Genomic DNA, 19,011 nt, shown 5'->3' with positions numbered 1-19,011 from the left:
AAAGCTGCAAAAGCACTTTACTTTTGAGTCACAAACATTAACATACGATAAAATAAGGATTTCTTCGAGTCATACAAGCGCTGCTACAACCGACAAAATCATGAAGGAGGTTGAATGTGTCTTGGACTCATTTCCCTTTCTGTCCTACAGCCCATCGACACCAGCCTCCTGTCCTGCACCCCACATCTAAAGAGGAATCAGCTCTCATACTGAAAAATACCTCATCTTTTAGAAATTCTTCATTCTCTCAAGATGTTGGCCAATATGACTTAAAATATTTACCCTTCAAGAGTACTTATATTTCCATAATCTTGTGGTCTAAAAAACCATTAAAGATCAAACAGAATGACACTTTTATGGTAGTTTACTGGACTAATGGGTAACATGACAGACAGTGGCGCCATTGCAAATAAGCAAATCATTCCAGAACCTTTAAAAATCTCACCACAATGATAATATGCTTACACTGTGTATTCCTAAAACCTAATCAGATTATATACTATGTAAACACTAATGTGAAGACAAAATCAAGTAAAAATTCCAATGTAAGACTTCCCACCTGTTGCCAAAGAGAGTCCCCCAAAAACCACCATTAAAGGGTGCAGATTCCAAAGTTTCTGTTCCTCTGGCTTTATCAGAGGAGTTATTTCCATTTTCTCGGCTCCCATCACCATTTACAGTTTTTCGTAATTTTCTACAAAAAAAATATTTCAACAACTTTAGATTATTCAGGACCTTTTTCTGTCTCTACTCAGAATATCCCTACTGACTACTACCTGAAATTAAGTATAATGAACTTCATATAATGAGGATAAATTATACAGGAACATTTCTGACTTAAGGGCAAAAACAGGTTCCAGAACAAAGTGCTAAGTTACCATTTTGTTCATTCATTAAATAAATAGAAATGCCATTCAAAAACATAACTAGAAGGAAAATTTTCATATGTATGACCAACAGTCTTTTCAGGAACCACAGAAAGAATGAACAATTTCTTTAAATATGGATGCCAGAAATCTACCCATTTGGCACATTTAATCATGGGAACACAAAATAATAGCAAGTGATCAATTTTTTGATATTCTATGCAGTGAAAAGATATATCCTGTAAATACCAATGAGACACAGCACAATATTTGATTTCCTTAGAAAACATTAAATCAATTAAACTGAATTTTCAAGGAATATTCTTTCCTGGAAAAAAAAAGTTTTGAAAATAACATTCAAAAATAAGTATAAATATATTGAAATTCTTTGCACCAAATGAAAAAACCTTATATAGTAACTCCTTGGGGGAACAAAAATCTACAGATACTCTGAGAAAGATGACTTTTGTAAGATAATACCATGTATATCTAAGAAACCTTTAACAGTTCTAAACCCCACAAACGGCACATGATCAATAAAGACTAGACATGAATTCAATGTGTAGAAAAGTTAAATCTTTATTAAAAGTTTAGAACACTTAGAAATCCATTCTTTTTACATATTATTGAAAAAAGGTAAAAATTTTAGTAGCACTAACCTAATGTACTAAGATCCTTGTTTATAGTGAATTTTCACCAAATTTTGAGACAATTATGAAGCAGAATGTTTTTCATTAAAATCATTATTTAAGGTAAATTTTGATAAGGAATAATACAGTATAGGAATTTTCCTTTTAAACAACGGTACTGAATGACAAACCCCCATCCCCCTTGGATTAAAAGTTCATGACAAGGTTTCTAAGCATCAGGGAGAAAAGTAAAAGTAAAGCATTTGGGGGTTTTTTTAAGCCAAAAAAATAATGAAAAATATATGCAAAAGAGGAAGATTTTGTATTAATTCACTCAAAGATTTTGTTCTTCAATGCCTCTCCCAGAACATACACAACCAAAAGTGTAATTTCTCATCTCACCTTCTTCTCCGATTTCCATTGTTTCCCGATGGCCTTGTTATCTGAGTAGACACAATTTGACAGTGGACAGTTCCCATGAGTAACATAAGGCACAAGGGTCCAAGTACTTCACTTACATTCACAATAGGCATCATAAAATAGAACACGAGTGCTATAACTGAAAAGAAGAGATTTCAAAGTGGAAAGCATTAGGGCTTATCTTTAAAAACAATTCTAATAACTCTACAGATTATTTCTCTAAAAATCTATCATTTAAAGAAGTATACAGATGAAAGCACATAATTTTCTACAATACAATCCACCTGCACATTAGCTGAGTGAAAACCTGAAGCCCTAGATCACAGAGCAAGTGAAGAATGATGTGTCCAAAGGATCTGCCTTTCTGGAAATATGACAATCTAGATATTCTGAAAGACTTTCCAGCACAAAACAACTAGATACTGTATAACCCTCTGCAGTACTGCTCTGCTCAGAGACCCAGTATTCTCCAGGGTCCAGAGTTATATGTAGCAATTAACACAGCTGCGATTTGAACCAAGGCAGCCAGGTTCCAGAATCCTTATTCTTTTTTTTTTTTTTTTTTTGGCCGAGGTGTGGCATGCAGGATCTTAGTTCCCCGACCAGGGATGGAACCCATGCCCCTTGCAGTGGAAGCATGGAGTCCTAACCACTGGACTGCCAGGAGTCCTTACTCTTAACTGTCATGCTACGTTGCCTCTTTGTATGTGAGGATGAAATGTCCAAAGAAAAAAGTAATGAAAGAAACAGAAAGATATCACAAATTATCTCCCAAAACTTCCAGATACAATTTTACAGATTCGTTCTTTCAGACTTTGACATAAAGATAATTCTTGTGCTATACAAACTTTTCTATGTGGAGAAAAATTAATTCCATTCCCTAATACCCTGATACCCAAACATAACAACAATAGCACCAAAACAATAAACTATAGACCTTGCTGACTTGTGAACATGGATATAAATTTACCTCTAAAAAGTAACACCATGAAAGCAGGGATTTCTGTCTATTTTGTTCACTGCTGTACCTAGATCAGTACCTGGCACATAGTAAGCACTCAATATTTGTTGAATGAATGACTGAAATACTATTAAAGTAAATTTGACAATACAGCAAAAGAATAATTCACCAAGATCATATAGGGTTTATGCTAGTAGGATAGTAGGAAATCTTTCTCAGAGCCTAGAAGAGTACCTGGCACAGACATGTTAGGCACTAAAGGAATCGTTGACTGAGACTTAACTGATGTAATTTAATAACTTAATACGATGTAGTTTTGATCGCATGCATATGTATCATCTCAATTGCCAATTGTGTAAAAGGTCTGTGTCCCTGATTCCTGGGAGGTAACCCTAAACCCTTGGAATTTTCCAAATGATGAAGTATCTTTGTTATTCATGGTGGGTCCCTTGGACCACAGAGGATAGTTTATGCCAATAAAATGACTAAGGATAGGAGTAGCCACACCAGAAAGACCAACTATGGAATTAGAGGGCTGGGGCTTTGAGCCACACTGTATCAGCCTGACCTTTGGGGAGGGAATGGGAGCTAAAGACTGAGTTTAACTCCTTGGCCAGTGACTCAATCAAACATACCTACATAATAAACCCTCAATAAAAACTCTGGATACCAAAGCTTGGGTGAGCTTCTCTGGTTGGCAATACCTTGTGCATACTGCTATCCCTCATGGATGGAAGGGTAACACATCCTTGAGGACGACAAAAACTTCCTGATTGAAGACCTCCCAGACTTTGCCCTATGCACCCCTTCTAATTTGTATCCTTCTGCTACAATAAAACTATAACGACAGCATTTTCCTGAGTGTTTTGAGTCATTCTAGTGAATTATTAAGTCTGAGGGAATGAGTGGGGGACTCTCAAAACTGTAGCCAGCTGGTCAGAGTAAGGGTAGCCCTAGGGACTCCCAAAGTAAGGCTGGTGTCTTGGGAAGGGATGTGCCTTTAACCTGTGAAGTCTGGTCCAACTCTAGTAGTGAAAAAGCATTCTATAAAAATAGACATTTGTTCCTGATTTGTAATTAATCTTAAATGCCCATCTTTTCTAAAATACTAGGAATATAAAAATATGTCCTTAAAATGCTAAAGAATATAAATAAGTAGTGCTCGCTTTGGCAGCACATATACTAAAGAATATATAAGTAAAATCAACATGCATCATATTAATGAAAACATTCTGAATAGGAACAAAACATTATGATCACTCTTACTGTTATCACTTAACACTGCTCTGAAAATGCTGACTAATGCAATACAAGTAAATGAAATGTATGAAAAAAGAGGAGACCAACTTTTCATTATGCCAACAATATGGTTGTATAATTAGAAAATCTGAGACAAGCACCGAAAAACTATTAGAAATAATAAGAGTTTAAAAAGTGGCTGGTTATATAACAATCTTAAGTATAAACTAAAGGCTTTCAAATGTAACAGCAATCACCAGTTAAAACACATAAAACAAACAAAAAAAGCCTCATACCTACAGCAGCAGCAACAAAAATAAAAACATAAAATATTTTTCTTTAATGTGGAAGCCCCCAAGCATCCTCTGATGGATGATACATTTAAACAAAATATGGTATATACATACAGTTGATTATTATTCATCCTCAAACAGGAAGGAAGTTCTGACACATGCTACAAATGGATGAAGCTTGAAGACATTATGCTAAGTGAAATAAGGACAAATACTGTATGATTCCACTTATATGAGGTACTCAGAGTGGTCAAATTCATAGAGACAGAGAGTAGAAGAGTGGTTGGCTGGGGGTAGGAGTAATTGGAGAGTTATTGATTTATGGGTACAGAGTTTCAGTTTGGAAAAATGAAAAAAGTTCTGGAGATAGATGGTGGTGATGGCTACCTAACAATGTGAATGTACTTAATGTCATTGAACTGTACACTTAAAAATAGTTAAGATGGTAAATTTCATGTATATTTTACCACAATGAAAAAAATATTGAGTTTAACAAGATCTATGCAGGCCTTATAAGAAAAAAAAATTCCTACAAAGCTTTTCAGAAAGATATAACAGAAGACTTGATTAAAAGGAGAGATATATCAGGCTTCCCTGGTGGTGCAGTCGTTAAGAATCCTCCTGCCAATGCAGAGGACACAGGTTCGAGCCCTGGTCCAGGAAGATCCCACATGCCACAGAGCAACTAAGCCCGTGCACCATAACTACTGAGTCTGCGCTCTAGAGCCCGCAAGCCACAACTACTGAGCCCGCATGCTACAACTACTGCAGCCCGTGCGCCTAGAGCCCCTGCTCCACAACAAGAGAAGCCACCGCAATGAGAAGCCCGCACACCACAACAAAGGGTAGCTCCCGCTCACCGCAACTAGAGAAAGCCCGTGCGCAGCAAAGACCCAGTGCAGCCAAAAATAAATAAATAAAATAAATTAATTAATTAAAAAGGAAAGATATATCAATTTTCTCCCCATTCCCTCCAAATATATCTATATCTATATTTTGTAGTGGGGAGTGGTGAGAACGGAGTTCCAATCCAAATTCCAATTTTTTTTTTTTGGTCTTTGATCATGATAAAATAATTCTAAATTATTTTGCAAAGAATAAGCAAGTAAGAACACCTAAGAGAAAATGTTGAAAAACACAGAATAATAGAGGAATACTTGTCCTGCTCAACATTACTACTCATTAAATAGCTACAGTAATTAAAGAAATGTGACACAGATATGAGAATAACCAGACAAACTGATGGTGCAGAATATATAGTCCGGAAATAGACCATGGTGTATACGAAAATTTAATATATATAATTTATCTCAGTAAGAAATTCTTTAATAACAAATGTGGAAAAATATTTAACTTCACCCTTACAAGTGACCAAAGAAATGCACATTAAACAAGTAAAATACTAATTTTCGTATATCAAATTAGGTAACAATTTTTAAAATTATGATAATGCTAAGATTGTGGTAAAACAGAATCCACTACTTTCCAAAAGAATTATGTCACCAGCAATTTCACTATATGCACTAAAAGCCTTAAAACGTTTACATTCTTTGATCTGTTAATTCTATTCCAGAGAATAAATTCCAAAGAAATAATACAAAATTTGAAAAATTTTGTTCATGATGGTATTATTAAGAAAGAACTAGAAACAACTTAATGCTCATTACATGGGAAGAGTTATGTAAATTATGGTACTTTTATATAATGGACTATAAAGCAGTTATAAAAAGTGTTTACGTTAAATCCTTATGATAGACTCATACAGACATTAAAATGATAGTTTGAAATGATGGTGTGTCCACATGATGTAATATTATGCAGCAACTAAATGACAGTTATGAAAACAATTCAAAAAAACTGACACAGATAAAAGAAAACAAAAATCACCCCAAATCCTTTCACCCTAACCCAACCTTCACCTTTCACCTACTCTTTGTTCTAAGTCATGTCTGTTTGCTCAGGTATAACCATATCTACGCTGCCCTCTTTCAGAAAGTGTTCCTGGTAGGCAATGGAGTATATTAAAGAGCATACACTGGGCCCCTGCACATAGTGAAAAGAGAAAAAACATCAGGTAGTGACGTGTAACACAGAAATTAACACAGACTTCTGTGACAGTTACTGAGGGGTGGTTCAACTACTTAGAAAGTTATAGACAGGGATGGCCTTTCTGTGAAAGTTACATCTGAGCACAGATCCTAAAGATGACAGAAAAGATAGCCACATGAAAAGCCTTACGATTGTTTCAAACGGAAAGAAAAGCCCTGGGTGAGGAATAGAAAAAGGCCTTATGCCTAGAGTAAGCAAGGAGGAGAGTGGTAAGACATGGCATCTGACAGGTTAGCAGGGGACAGATAATGTAGGGCACTGGAGGCCCCGGTGAGGAGTTTGGGTTTCTATTCCAAGGGCAATGAGAAGTCACTAAAGCAACTTAAAAAAAGCAGGAAAATGACATGATAGGGTTTCCATTTCAAAAGATTTCTCTAATTGCTGTGAAAAGAGTGATGGGCAGAAAGAAAGCTCTGAGTAGATGCTATTCCAGTGATCTAGGTGAAGGGATGGTGGTGCTGTGGACTATGATGGTGGCAGCAGAGACTGGGATAAGTAGCCAGGACATATTCTGGAGGTCAAACTTACAGACTTGGTGACAGATGGAATATGAGGGTTGATGGTAGAGTAGAACAGGAAGACAATTTTTCGCTTGAAAACTGGGTAGCTGATGGCATCATTTAATGAAATGGGATAAAACCTAAAGGGGAATAAGACCGTATAAAAGAAAAGATTGTAAAAAAAAAAAATCAGGAGTTCCATTTTGGATATGATTAAGTTCAAGATACCTATGAAATCTCCATATGGAAATGTCCAACAGGCAGTTGTATTTACAAGCCTGAAGCTCAGCAGAGAGATCTGGCCTGAAAATATAAATTTGAGAATCACCAGTATATCAATTATATTTAAAGGTACAAGGCTTGATGAGAGTACCTAGGGAAGAGAAGAGAATCCCGATCCAACCTAGAGGTAATCCAATATTCAAAGGTCAGACACAGGAAAAGTTTGAAAAGGCCTGGCCAGTGAGACAGGCAGAAAGAAATTCAAGAGAGAAGAGTTAGACAATCATGTTTGCTCTCTCTGAGCAAATAAATTTGAGATGATCTCCAAATCGTGTATGTCCCTTCGTTTCTTTGTACGTGAAACCATCAAATGAAAGGGTAAATGTAAGAACAGTAAGGTCTGCATGATCTGATAGCAACAGCGGCAAAAAGAAACTGTCATAGTTTATCCCAACTCCTCCAATTACCTTGCATGAGGTAAAGCAGTAGCAGCCAAACAAAGATTCTTAAAGAGGTAACCTGAATCCACCAATTGCTGAAAAAGGGAAAAAATACAACTCGAACAAGCCCCTTCCGAGTCAGAGATGTCCACGGAATTTCAGGTTTGGCTTTGGCAAATGTTGAGCCTTTAAATATACAATAAAACAAAACATCAAACATTTATGTACACTAGACTAATGCCCACTTGTAACACTATATTAAAAACAGGTGAGAGCAAAAATCAGCACATAACCTGTTCAGTGAAAAAGAATCCTCTTCGATGTTCATTATATATACTAACTTCTTGCCTCAATCACTAGGACAGGAGCTCAAAATAAGTCAGGCTTGTTTCAACGGTATACAATATATTTTTCTTCATTACACAGCAGCAAGTCTCCAAGTTCATCTCTTTCACCCTCATGGAAACCACGTAATTTACATAGCCACACAGTATAAAGCAAAGGGGAAAAAATGCTAAAGCCTGAATGATGCAGGAAGAACACTACTTTGGGAAATTAAAGTATACCATCATGTAGGGAAGATATCCAAAAAGAATCTTTAGTACCACTATGAAATAATATAATGATATACCTAAGAAACAAGCCAACTTTAGAACTCACCTCTGATTAAGTCAACATCAATCAAGTCTGCCTTTATGTGACCCATCTTTTTTGGTTTGTTTTTGAAGCCCTAGAATAAAACAAAACAAAAACCAGAAATAAACAGCATTTTAAAAGCCCTTTTAAAACAAAAGCTAAATTTACGTTTCTTTTTCTCTACACCTGACTCCCTTTTACTGAGTACACTTTAATCCTAATGCTCCTTAAAGGAACCTGTCATTAATATTTGTTTTAGTTTTTAGTTTTATCAAGTAATGCATGCACACACTTTTATCACCTTTAAAAATAATCAAACAGTACCAAAGGTCAGTAAGTGAAAAACAGGTAGTCCCCTGAGCCACCTTACCTCTCCTCCCAATTTCATTCATTAAAAACAAATGCTTTCATCTTTTTTTAGCTGTTTCTCTTGGTATTTACTTACATAGGTCTAAATAATATGTTTATTCTGCTATTTTTCAATTTATTGATTTTAAAAATCACCTATGGGGCTTCCCTGGTGGCACAGTGTTTGAGAATCTGCCTGCTAATGCAGGGGACACGGGTTCGAGCCCTAGTCTGGGAGGATCCCACATGCCGCGAGCAACTAGGCCCGTGAGCCACAGCTACTGAGCCTGCGCGTCTGGAGCCTGTGCTCCGCAACAAGAGAGGCCGCGACAGTGAGAGGACCGCGCACCACAATGAAGAGGGGCCCCCGCTCGCCGCAACTAGAGAAAGCCCTCGCACAGAAATGAAGACTCAGCACGGCAAAAATAAATTAATTAATAAACTCCTACCCCCAACATCATCTTTAAAAAAAAAAAAAAAATCACCTATGAACTCCTAATATAGTATATGAGAATTTAGCTTTCTTACACTACTAATTCTCACCTCCTCACTTCCACCCCAAAAACATATATCCTCACAATATAGTCAATTAATTTGTGACAATAATAATATAATAATAATCAGTGGAGTATGATCACTATGAAATATCATTCCTTGTTCACTCTATTTATATGCTTCCTTTTATATGCTTCCTTTTATTCTATGAGGTCAGTGAAAATATTTATCAGTTTCCAAATACTCAAATGCCAGAAAATTAATCAAAGTCCTTTTTTTTTCCTTAAAGAAAAAAAATTCCTGGAAACCCCCTTCCCAGGACCCTCTTTCTATCTTGCTGCTGGAATTGGACTAGCTGCTCTCTGGGCCTGTTGCATGGCTGTAATCCCAGAACTGCTCACTCTCATCCTGACAATCCCCTTCCCCCCTCTCTGTGGTAAGTCCTTATTTGCTGTATCCGTATCTTCTGGGAGCACATTCCTTCCGTAGTTTCCTGAGAAAGGGGTCACAGAAGACAGTGTTTTCAATCCTTGCATGTCTGAAAATGATTTCATTCTACCCTTATACTTGATTAAAAGTTACCCTAGATGCAGAATTCTAAGTTGTTAATAATTTTCCCTCAGGAATTGAGACACTGTTCCATGGTTTTCTAGCTTCCAATGTAGCTGTTGCAAACTCCAATGCCATTCTGATTCCTGATCCTTTGAATGTGAATTGTTTCCTTCCTCTTAATCCTCACTTTATTCATGGTGTTCAGAATGATGTGCCTTTTTTTTTTTGACAGAAGTGACATTTATGATAAAACATGTATTTTGTTTTATCACATAATTATATGCCTTGATTATGAGTCTTTTATCATCTATTGTGCTGAGAATCCCTTCCATATAGAAATACATGTCTTTCAGTTTTAGGGAAGTTTTCTCATAATTTATATTTAAATTTCTTCCCTTTTAAGACTTTTGACTTTTCTCTCCTATTTTCTACCTCTTTTGTCTTTCTGTTCTGCTTTCTAGAAATTTCTTCAAATTCTTCTATTACATTTTTCATTTTGATTCTTTGGGTTCATTCCTTTCTCTTCTCTTTCATCCTGGAAGATTTCTTCAAATATCTAGTAATCATTGGCCATCCACTTATATATTAGAATGAGGAGTTAAAACCTGATGGACATTTTATTTCAAGGTATATACCCAAGAGAAAGATATATAAATTTCACTAAATAATGTGTACAAAATGTTCCTAGAGGAATTATTTATAAAAGCCCCAAATTGGAAACTACCCATCAACAACAACCAGAAATTGCCCAGCGGTAGTAGAATGGATAATAATTGTGGTGCTACAGTGAATAAACTGCAATTATGCAACAACATGACTGGATCTCACATACATAATATTGAACAAAAGAAACGTAACATTGAACAAAAGAAATTAGACTCAAAAGTGTATGTATTGTATAATTTCATTTATGTAAGCCTCAAAATAGGCAAAACTTAACCTATGGTGCTGCTATAGTAGTAAGGATACAGGTTACCTCTGTTGGTAGCAGTGACTGGAAGAGCATGTGATGGGGAGCTTCTGTGTTACTCCTAATGTTCTATTTCTTGATCTGAGTGTTTATCACATGGTTATGTTCAGTTTGTGAAAATTCCTCAAGCTGTACTCTTATCATTCTGGGGTGGGTGGGTGTGAGTAGAAGTCCCCCACTTTTCAAAAGTTTGCTTTACACCATTTCGCTTTTACAAAAGACCTACATTAGTATCTGTCTTCGCTAACCGAAAAAAATCCAAAGAGGATTTTTACTTTTCCAAACAAAGATGAAGAGCATAAACACCGTTCAGTGATCTCAGGGAGCTCTGACAGAGGCAGCACACACCCGAGCAGGGAGAGCAGCACCACCAGGCTCCTTCCCCAGGAACACACTCAGCATCTCAGCATCAAGCCCCCATAGCTTTGAAAGGTGTCTGTGAGCATCTGTGCTGCATTTCGATGTATTTTGTGCATCTGTTAGCAAGATGTGTCCTATGGTAATTGCTTCTTCACAATTGCCATTTCGGCTTACGAAAAGTTTCATAGGAACACTCTACTTTTGGATAATGGGGGAAACCTGGTAACTCATATTCACTGAATATGTTTTATTTTATTAACACATAGACAATGGTTTTACAGGAAAAACTCGGGATTTGAAAGTCATGATAACCTTGCTGTATATTATGACTCAAAAGCAAATTTGTGAATTATCTTTTGTGTTTAAAAATCCTGGTTTGCCTAACAGTTTTGTTTCATTATGATTAATAAGTATAACTGTTTTAAAAGATGAATTTTAATTTCGTGCTCAATCAACACTTGTACATGCTAGTTCCTGATCAAGTTTTTAAAATTAGATATTTAACCATTAAAATTATTGTAAAAATTAAACGTTAGAGTAATTTGCTATTTCTCTAGTCTAGATATTGAGCCAATATTGATCTTTGGTTCTGTTTAACTAAAAGATGCAGCCAAACAATTTCTTTAAAGTGAACCCTATGTTTCTATCCAATTAACTACAAACTGTAGATTTTAACAAAAACAAAAAAAAAGTTTTAAAACTCTAAATGTAATAAAATTAAATCTAAGAAGGAATCAAATTTTGATAATTAGACATTTCAGGGGCAAAAATAACCCTTTGGAAAAAATATGTGCACTAATTTTTGAAATATGCATAATATTCATGGAAATAACAATGATCTTGTACTACATTTGAAATCAGAAATCAAAATTTTAAAAGTAAAGATATCACTGTATTATATTCTAACAGGCATAGGCCTTGTGGACATTTGCAGCAGTACTATTCTAACTAAAGAAGCTTAAAGTGCCTTAACTTTAAAGCCACATTAATTTTTCTACTTTCTTTGCTTTCTAGACTTTTCACCTACAATGTTATAGAATCAGAATTAGCATTATCTAAAGGTAAACACCAAATTAGGAAAACCTCCCTCAGCAATAGAAACACATTCATTCATTCACTTAGTCAACAAATATGCAATACGTTTCTTCCGTATGCCAGATAAGCTACTTGAGCTAAGCACAGAGCACTAAGGAAGTCAAAGCACGGCTCTATCTTCAGAGTGTGCACGCACAGAAGGGAAAACAGACAATAAAGCCAAATGTTTGAGGGTTCCTCAGGAAAACACCCCCTGAACTTCCCTCACCATTTTTTGGACAAAAATCATTAAGAAATTTATGACCACCGTTCTTGAGCCAGATAAGACAGTCGCTAGATACTTTTATATGTGTCTGTGCTGAGGAAGAATAAAAAACACATGCCATGCTTTTGTTTTAGGATCCTTCTGCTTGATCCTACATATTCTACAGTATGTATAGTAAGAGGCAAAATGTGCACAGCACTACTCTAAGCACTTTACATAAACTTAACATTAATTTGTTTAACTCATTTAGTCCTCACAACTGTCCTGTGAGACAGGCACCTTTATTATCTTCACTTTACAGATGAGGAAAACAAGGCACAGAGACTCTAACTCGTTCATTCTCACTACAAACCACTACACATCCTGTCTCTCACCATACAGCACAAAATGCATTCCTAATCAATGTAGGGAGAGGTTTTGAGATAAACAAGATTGCATGCCTCTGAAAGGTTCCATGGGATTAATAAACCCGGGGAGCTGTGAGTGAATTTCCTTATTGGCCACAACCCAGGGCCACAACCTAGCAGCCCACAATAAAACTGTAGGAGAAAAGTGGGATACCCCTGCACTAGTTGCTAGAGCAGTGGTCTGGAAATTTTCTGCAGAGCCCAGCTACTGGCTGTATTCAGCCCTCTCTATTGTTTGCTCCCCACAGAGCTGTGTAATATCTTCAAAGCTCAGAACCACCTGACTGATGTAGTTCCTACTTTTAGGTAGAGGGACTAAAGCACTGGAAATACTGCTGCAGTACTGTTGGACTCCATGTTTCAAAGGGAATAAAAGACAAGGGAAACCCTGTAACACATCTCTCTCTCTTAGTGTGCTGAAATGTCCATTTTAATGCCACTGATTCTATACTACTGATAGTAGTCGGGCACAAAGAGAGAAGTCACCTGATTTAGAGCAGATGATGAACAACAAAACAACAATTACAAGGCAAGTACAGCACTATAGGAATATGTGTAAAGGACACCTAACTCAGATTTAAGAAGTCAAAGAAAGATTTCCAGAGGAAAATAATACCTGATCCAAGACCTGAAGGGTGTATAAGAATTTGCAAAGAAGGACATGGGCTGTAGCAAAAGGGGAAATTAAGAAAAGTATATGAGGGCTTCCCTGGTGGCACAGTGGTTGAGAGTCCACCTGTCGATACAGGGGACACGGGTTCGTGCCCCAGTCCGGGAAGATTCCACATGCCGTGAAGCGGCTAGGCCCGTGAGCCATGGCCACTGAGCCTGCACGTCCGGAGCCTGTGCTCCGCAATGGGAGAGGCCACAACAGTGAGAGGCCCGCGTACCGCAAAAAAAAAAAAAAAAAAAAAAAAAAAACAGAAAAGTATATGAGAAGACCTTGAAATAAGAGATAGCATGACAAAAACTAAAGTTCAAGAAGACCTAAAGCAGAGTGAAAGTGAAAAAGGGGTTAAGGTATGAAAGAGAGAAACTGGAGAGGTAAGCAGAAGCCAGATTTTGAAGACTATAATCATGCTAAGAGTGTGCATTTATCATAAGGATAACAGGAAGTCAGAGAACAGTTTTAAATATGAGAAAAAGTCAGATTTGTGTTAAAACAAAAAGAAAATAACAATAAGCTGGCTTCAGTGATTATTGAGGGGTGAAGGGGGAAACGGGAGCAGAGAAAACAGAAAGTTAAAAAAGTGACTCCAGTAACCTAGATCAGGAGTGGACAAACTTTGTCTGTAAAGGGCATGTGGTATTTTAGGGTTTGTGAGCTGTACCACGTGTGTGCTAGTACTCAACCCAGCCACTGTTGCACAAAGGCTGACTTAGACACAGACAGTAAACATGTAAAACATGAAGCCTGCAGTGCTCCAGCGAGTCTGGCTGCAGGCAATAGTTTGTGGACCAGATGAGTGCAGACAACAGGTCAGTCCAGACCATCAGAAGCATGACCTAGGAAAAGTATGCATAGTCAAAAAATACAAGAAGGTAGAATCCAGAAGTCTTGGTAATTAAAAATGTGGGATCAGTGTGAAAGTGAGGCCACAGAAGAATTCCAAACCCCAACTTGAGCACTCTAACTGCTCACTGAGTAGGAAAGGTGAGAGAAGGCACAGGGCTGGTCAAAGTAGGGGAGCTCACATTCTGCTCAATCCTCTGGCCAAGCTGGAAACCTGTGGGGCAAGGAAGGACTCTCCTCCCACAGGAAGGCACTGCGAGTCACATGACAAAAGGTGAAGACATAACAATCTTCTTAACAGTTGAAGATGAGGAGATAGCCTTCTAACTTAGCCTTTCTGTACTTCAGTTACTTCACCTGTAAAATGAGAATGATAATACATCTACCTCATGGAATTGTTGTAAGGATTGATTAAGAAAGCGAGAGAGACAGAGACAGAGAAATTATTATTATTATTATTACACCACCAAAAACACATACACATGCCCTCCTGCATGCACTATAGTTTCCCCCATATAGTTTTCTCACAATTTTAGTTAAATCAATATTTGATGTTTAGAGTATTATGATTACATAAAACATGTTCCCACCTAAGTCAAGTAGTAACCAATGATTATATTTCCTTTCTTGGAAATGCTGTTTGCCCTGAAATTGTTAATTGCCTCATTTTCCCCCCTACCTTTATAAATAGGAATTGTATATATTTAAGATATACAATGTGAGGCTTTGATATACATATACATTGTGAAATGATTACCACAATCAAGCTAATTAACATATCCATCACCTCAGATTGTTAGCATTTTTTTGCATTTTTGTGTGTTGCATACATTTAAAATCTACTCTCTTAGCAAATTTCAAGTATACAATACAGTATTACAAACTATAGTCACCATGCTGTATATTAGATCTCCCAAATTTATTCATCTTATAACTGCAAGTCTATTACCTTTGACCAACATCTCCCCATTTCCCCCACACCTCAGCCCCTGGTAACCATTCTACTCTCTGCTTCTATGAGTTTGACTCTTTTAGATTCCACTTATAAGTGAGATTTTGCAGTATTTGCTTTCTGTGTTTGTTTTATTTCACTTAGTGTGATACCCTCCAGATCCATCTGTGTTGTAACAAATGGTAGGATTTCCTTCTTTTTAAAGGCTGAATAATATTCCACCTCATAAGATAGACAGAGAGATAGGGCACATTTTCTTTACCTATTCATCTGTCAACAGACACTTAAGTTGTTTCCATATCTTGGCTACCATGAATAATGCTGCAATGAATATGAAGTGCATATATCTCTTCAAGAAAGTAATTTTATTTCCTTTGGATAAATATCCAGGAAGAGGGATTGTTGGATCATAAGGTAGTTCTATTTTTATTTTTTTGAGGAGCCTCCATACTCTTTTCCATAACAGCTGTACCAATTTACATTCCCACCAACAGTATACAACGGTTTCCTTTTCTCTGTATCCTCACTAACGCTTATTATCTTTTGACTTCTCTGATAATTGTCATCCTAACAGGAATGAGGTGATGTTTCACTGTCGTTTTGATTTACATTTCCTTAATGATTAGAGATGCTGAGCACGTATTCATATACCTGCTGGCCACTTGTATGTCCTTTTTAGAAAAATGTCTATACAGGCCCTCTGCCTATTTTTTAATTGGATCAGGTTGCATTTTATATTGTTGATGTTTCCTTTGCTGTGCAAAAACTTCTTAGTTTGATATAGTCACATTTGTTTATTTTTGCTTTTGTTGCCTGTGCTTTTGGTGTCAAATTCAAAAAAATCATTTCCAAGACCAATGTCAAAGAGATTTTTCCCTATGTTTTCTTCTAGGAGTTATACAGTTTCAGGTCTTACATTTAAGTCTTTAATCCATTTTTAGTTTATTTTTGTGTTTGGTGTAAAATAAGGGTCTGATATCATTCTTTTGCATGAAGATATCCAGTTTCCCAACACCATTTATTGAAGAGACTGTCATTTCTCCATTGTGTATTCTTGGTGCCTTTGCCAAAGATTAGTTGACCCTATGTGCATGGGTTTACTTCTGGGCTCTCTATTCTGTCCCACTGCTCTATGTGTCTTTTATGCCAGTACCATACTGTTTTTATTACTATAGCTTTGTAATATAATTTGAAATCAGAAAGTGAAATGAGATGTCTCCAGCTTTGGTCTTCTTGTTCAAGATTGCTTTAGCTATTTGGGGTCCCTCTGTGGTTCCATATGAATCTTAAGATTATTTTTTCTGTATCAGTTAAAAATGCCATTGGACTTTTGATAGAGATTGCTTTGAATCTGTAGATTGCTTTGGGTAGTATGGACATTTTAACAATATTTTTTTCCTTTTCCAAATAATAGATTTTGTTTTCTCTTCCCGTTTTATTGAAATATAAAGACATAGAGCACTGTATAAGTTTAAGGTGTACAGCACAGTGATTCGACTTACATACATCATGAAATAATTACAAGTTTAGAGAATATCCAATATCTCACATAGATACAAAATAAACAAAATAGAAAAAAAAGTTTTTCCTTGTGATGAGAACTCTTAGGATTTACTCTCTTAACAACTTTCATATATAACATACAGCAGTGTTGATTACATTTATCATGTTGTACATTACATTTTAACAGTAGGAATTCTTCCAATCCATGAACATGAGCTATCTTTCATTTGTGTCTTCTTCAATTTCTTTTATCAATGTTCCATATTTTTCAGTGTACAGATCTTTCACCTCCTTGTTTAATTTATTCCTAAGCACTTTATTCTTTTCGATGCTATTGTAAATGGAACTGCTTTCTTAATTTCTTTTGCAGACAGTTCATTGTAAGTGTATAAAATTTTTCCTTTTCACTTGTCTCAAAATTTTTAATTGACTCTTTGACCCATTGGTTGTTCAAGATTATACTGTTTAATTTCCACATATTTTTGAATTTTCCAGTTTTCCTCCTGTTATCGATTTCTAGTTTAATAGCACTGGTCAAAAGTTACCTGATATAAATTCAATCTTCTTAAATTTGTTAAGACTTTGTTTCATGGCCTAACATATGATCTATCCTGAAGCAGGTTTCATGTGCACTTGAGAAGAATGTGTATTGTGCTGCTGATGGATGGAATGTTCTGTATATGTCTGTTAGGTTCATTTAGTCTAAAGTGCAGTTCAAGCCCAACGTTTCCTTATTGATTTTCTGTCTGGATGATCTATCCATTGTTGAAAGTTGGATACTGAAGTCCCCTACTAGTACTGCATTGCTCTCTATGTCTCCCCTTAGGTCTGTTTATATTTGCTTTATATATTTAGGTGCTCCTATGTTGGGATGTAAGGACTGTTCAACATCCACAAATCAATCAAATACACCATATTATCCAGACGAAGGATAAAAATCATATTATTATCTCAATAAATGCAGAAAAAGCATTTGACTAAATTCAACAGCCATTTATGATAAAAACTCAGCAAAGTGACTATAGAGGGAAAGAAACTCAACATAAGAAAGGCCATATATGACAAGCTTCATTTTTTTCATTCACTTAACTTTCTACATATAGATTACTAATTCATTTTGAAACTCCCTAAAAGTGTTACAAATCTGCTCCCAGTGTGCGCAAACACAACAAACACTGGTTTCTTTTTTTTCCTCCTTGAAGATGTCTACATACCACAGTTTCCTGTCTGCCTGCTCCTTTCTGGTCTTGTTATTTTCTAGCCTGATAAATGAACTTCATCTTGGGACATCTCTTAAGAATCCAGAATTCTTTTTACCTCTCTCTGTGTCAGCCATCCTGTCTCCTGATACTATGGATTCCTCTTTTTTGGTTTACTCACTCGTATACAGTACATGTCCTCCTCTGAGGGGAGACATGAGTGACACACTTTTTAGACTTTGAGGGTTTGAATATATCTTCATGTGATGCCTTTATACTTCGTTAATAGTTAGACTGGGCATAAAGTTTTAGATTGAAAGTCATTTTCTCTGAGAACTTTGAAGGTTCCATCGTCTTCTAACTTCCAATGAGCCAGAAGTTGCTGCTGAGAGGCCCAATGTCATTCTGACTCCCAATCTTGTATAAGATCTGTTTTGATCCTTCTCTCTATTCCCTGCTTAACACAGGCTCTAATTTCAAATGTTATTGTGATGTTGTGATTTGTAAAAAGAAATTTATTTTGGTCTCTGTCCCCAGTTCCTGACACAGGGCTCCTGAAACCCTTGTAATTTCCTGGGTGACAAGAGTGCCTTTTGTTCTAATGAGGCAACTCTAGGTGGGCTCCTGGATGGCTCCTGCATGAGGGCTGGTCACCAGAAGGAACAAACTATGATTAGAAGCTTGGAATTTTCAGGCCCTCCCTCTCCCCCATTCTCTTGCAAAGGGAGAAGGGCTGAAAACAGAGTTAATGATTGATCATGCCTACTAGATGAAGCCTCCATGAAGTTCAGAGAGCTTCCAGCTTTGTGAATACATCCACTCCAGTAGGGTGACATACCCCAAACTGCACAGGGACAAAAGCTCCTGTGCTCTGGACCCTTCCAGACCTCACCCTATGTACCTCTTCATCTGGCTATTCATCTGTATCCTTTATCATATTCCTCAATAAACTGGTAAATGTTTAAGGAAGTGTTTCCCTGAGTTCTATGAACCACCCTAGGAAATTAATCAAACCTGAGGAGAAGGTTGTGAGAAATTCTGACTTGTAGCCGAATTGGACAGAAGTTGGGGGTAACCTAGGACCTACTTCTTGCAGT

The 19,011-nt window shown here is 36.6% G+C and overlaps 1 protein-coding gene across 6 annotated transcripts in view; it reads right to left on the bottom strand.

Moving 5' to 3' along the window:
• PHTF1 (putative homeodomain transcription factor 1) overlaps positions 1-19,011 on the bottom strand; it is a 61,424-nt gene that overhangs the window by 31,244 nt on the left and 11,169 nt on the right. The window contains exons 2-6 of one of the 6 annotated variants that reach the window (XM_033435764.2): positions 14,443-14,617; positions 8,340-8,409; positions 7,707-7,865; positions 1,898-2,054; positions 560-694 (exon numbers count right to left, since the gene is read on the bottom strand). In XM_033435764.2, coding sequence (XP_033291655.1) covers positions 560-694; positions 1,898-2,054; positions 7,707-7,865; positions 8,340-8,385 — 497 coding nt within the window. In that variant the 5' untranslated portion in view covers positions 8,386-8,409; positions 14,443-14,617. Of the gene's footprint in view, positions 1-559; positions 695-1,897; positions 2,055-7,045; positions 7,158-7,706; positions 7,866-8,339; positions 8,410-14,442; positions 14,618-19,011 lie in introns of those variants that run through there. The other 5 variants (XM_033435743.2, XM_033435774.2, XM_049710213.1 and 2 more) reach the window with 5 other exon arrangements.

This window comes from Orcinus orca, chromosome 1 (genome assembly GCF_937001465.1).
Source record: "Orcinus orca chromosome 1, mOrcOrc1.1, whole genome shotgun sequence".
Lineage (NCBI taxonomy): Eukaryota > Metazoa > Chordata > Mammalia > Artiodactyla > Delphinidae > Orcinus > Orcinus orca.
Note: the sequence above shows the minus strand (reverse complement) of the source record. Positions and strands in the feature narration are given on the sequence as shown.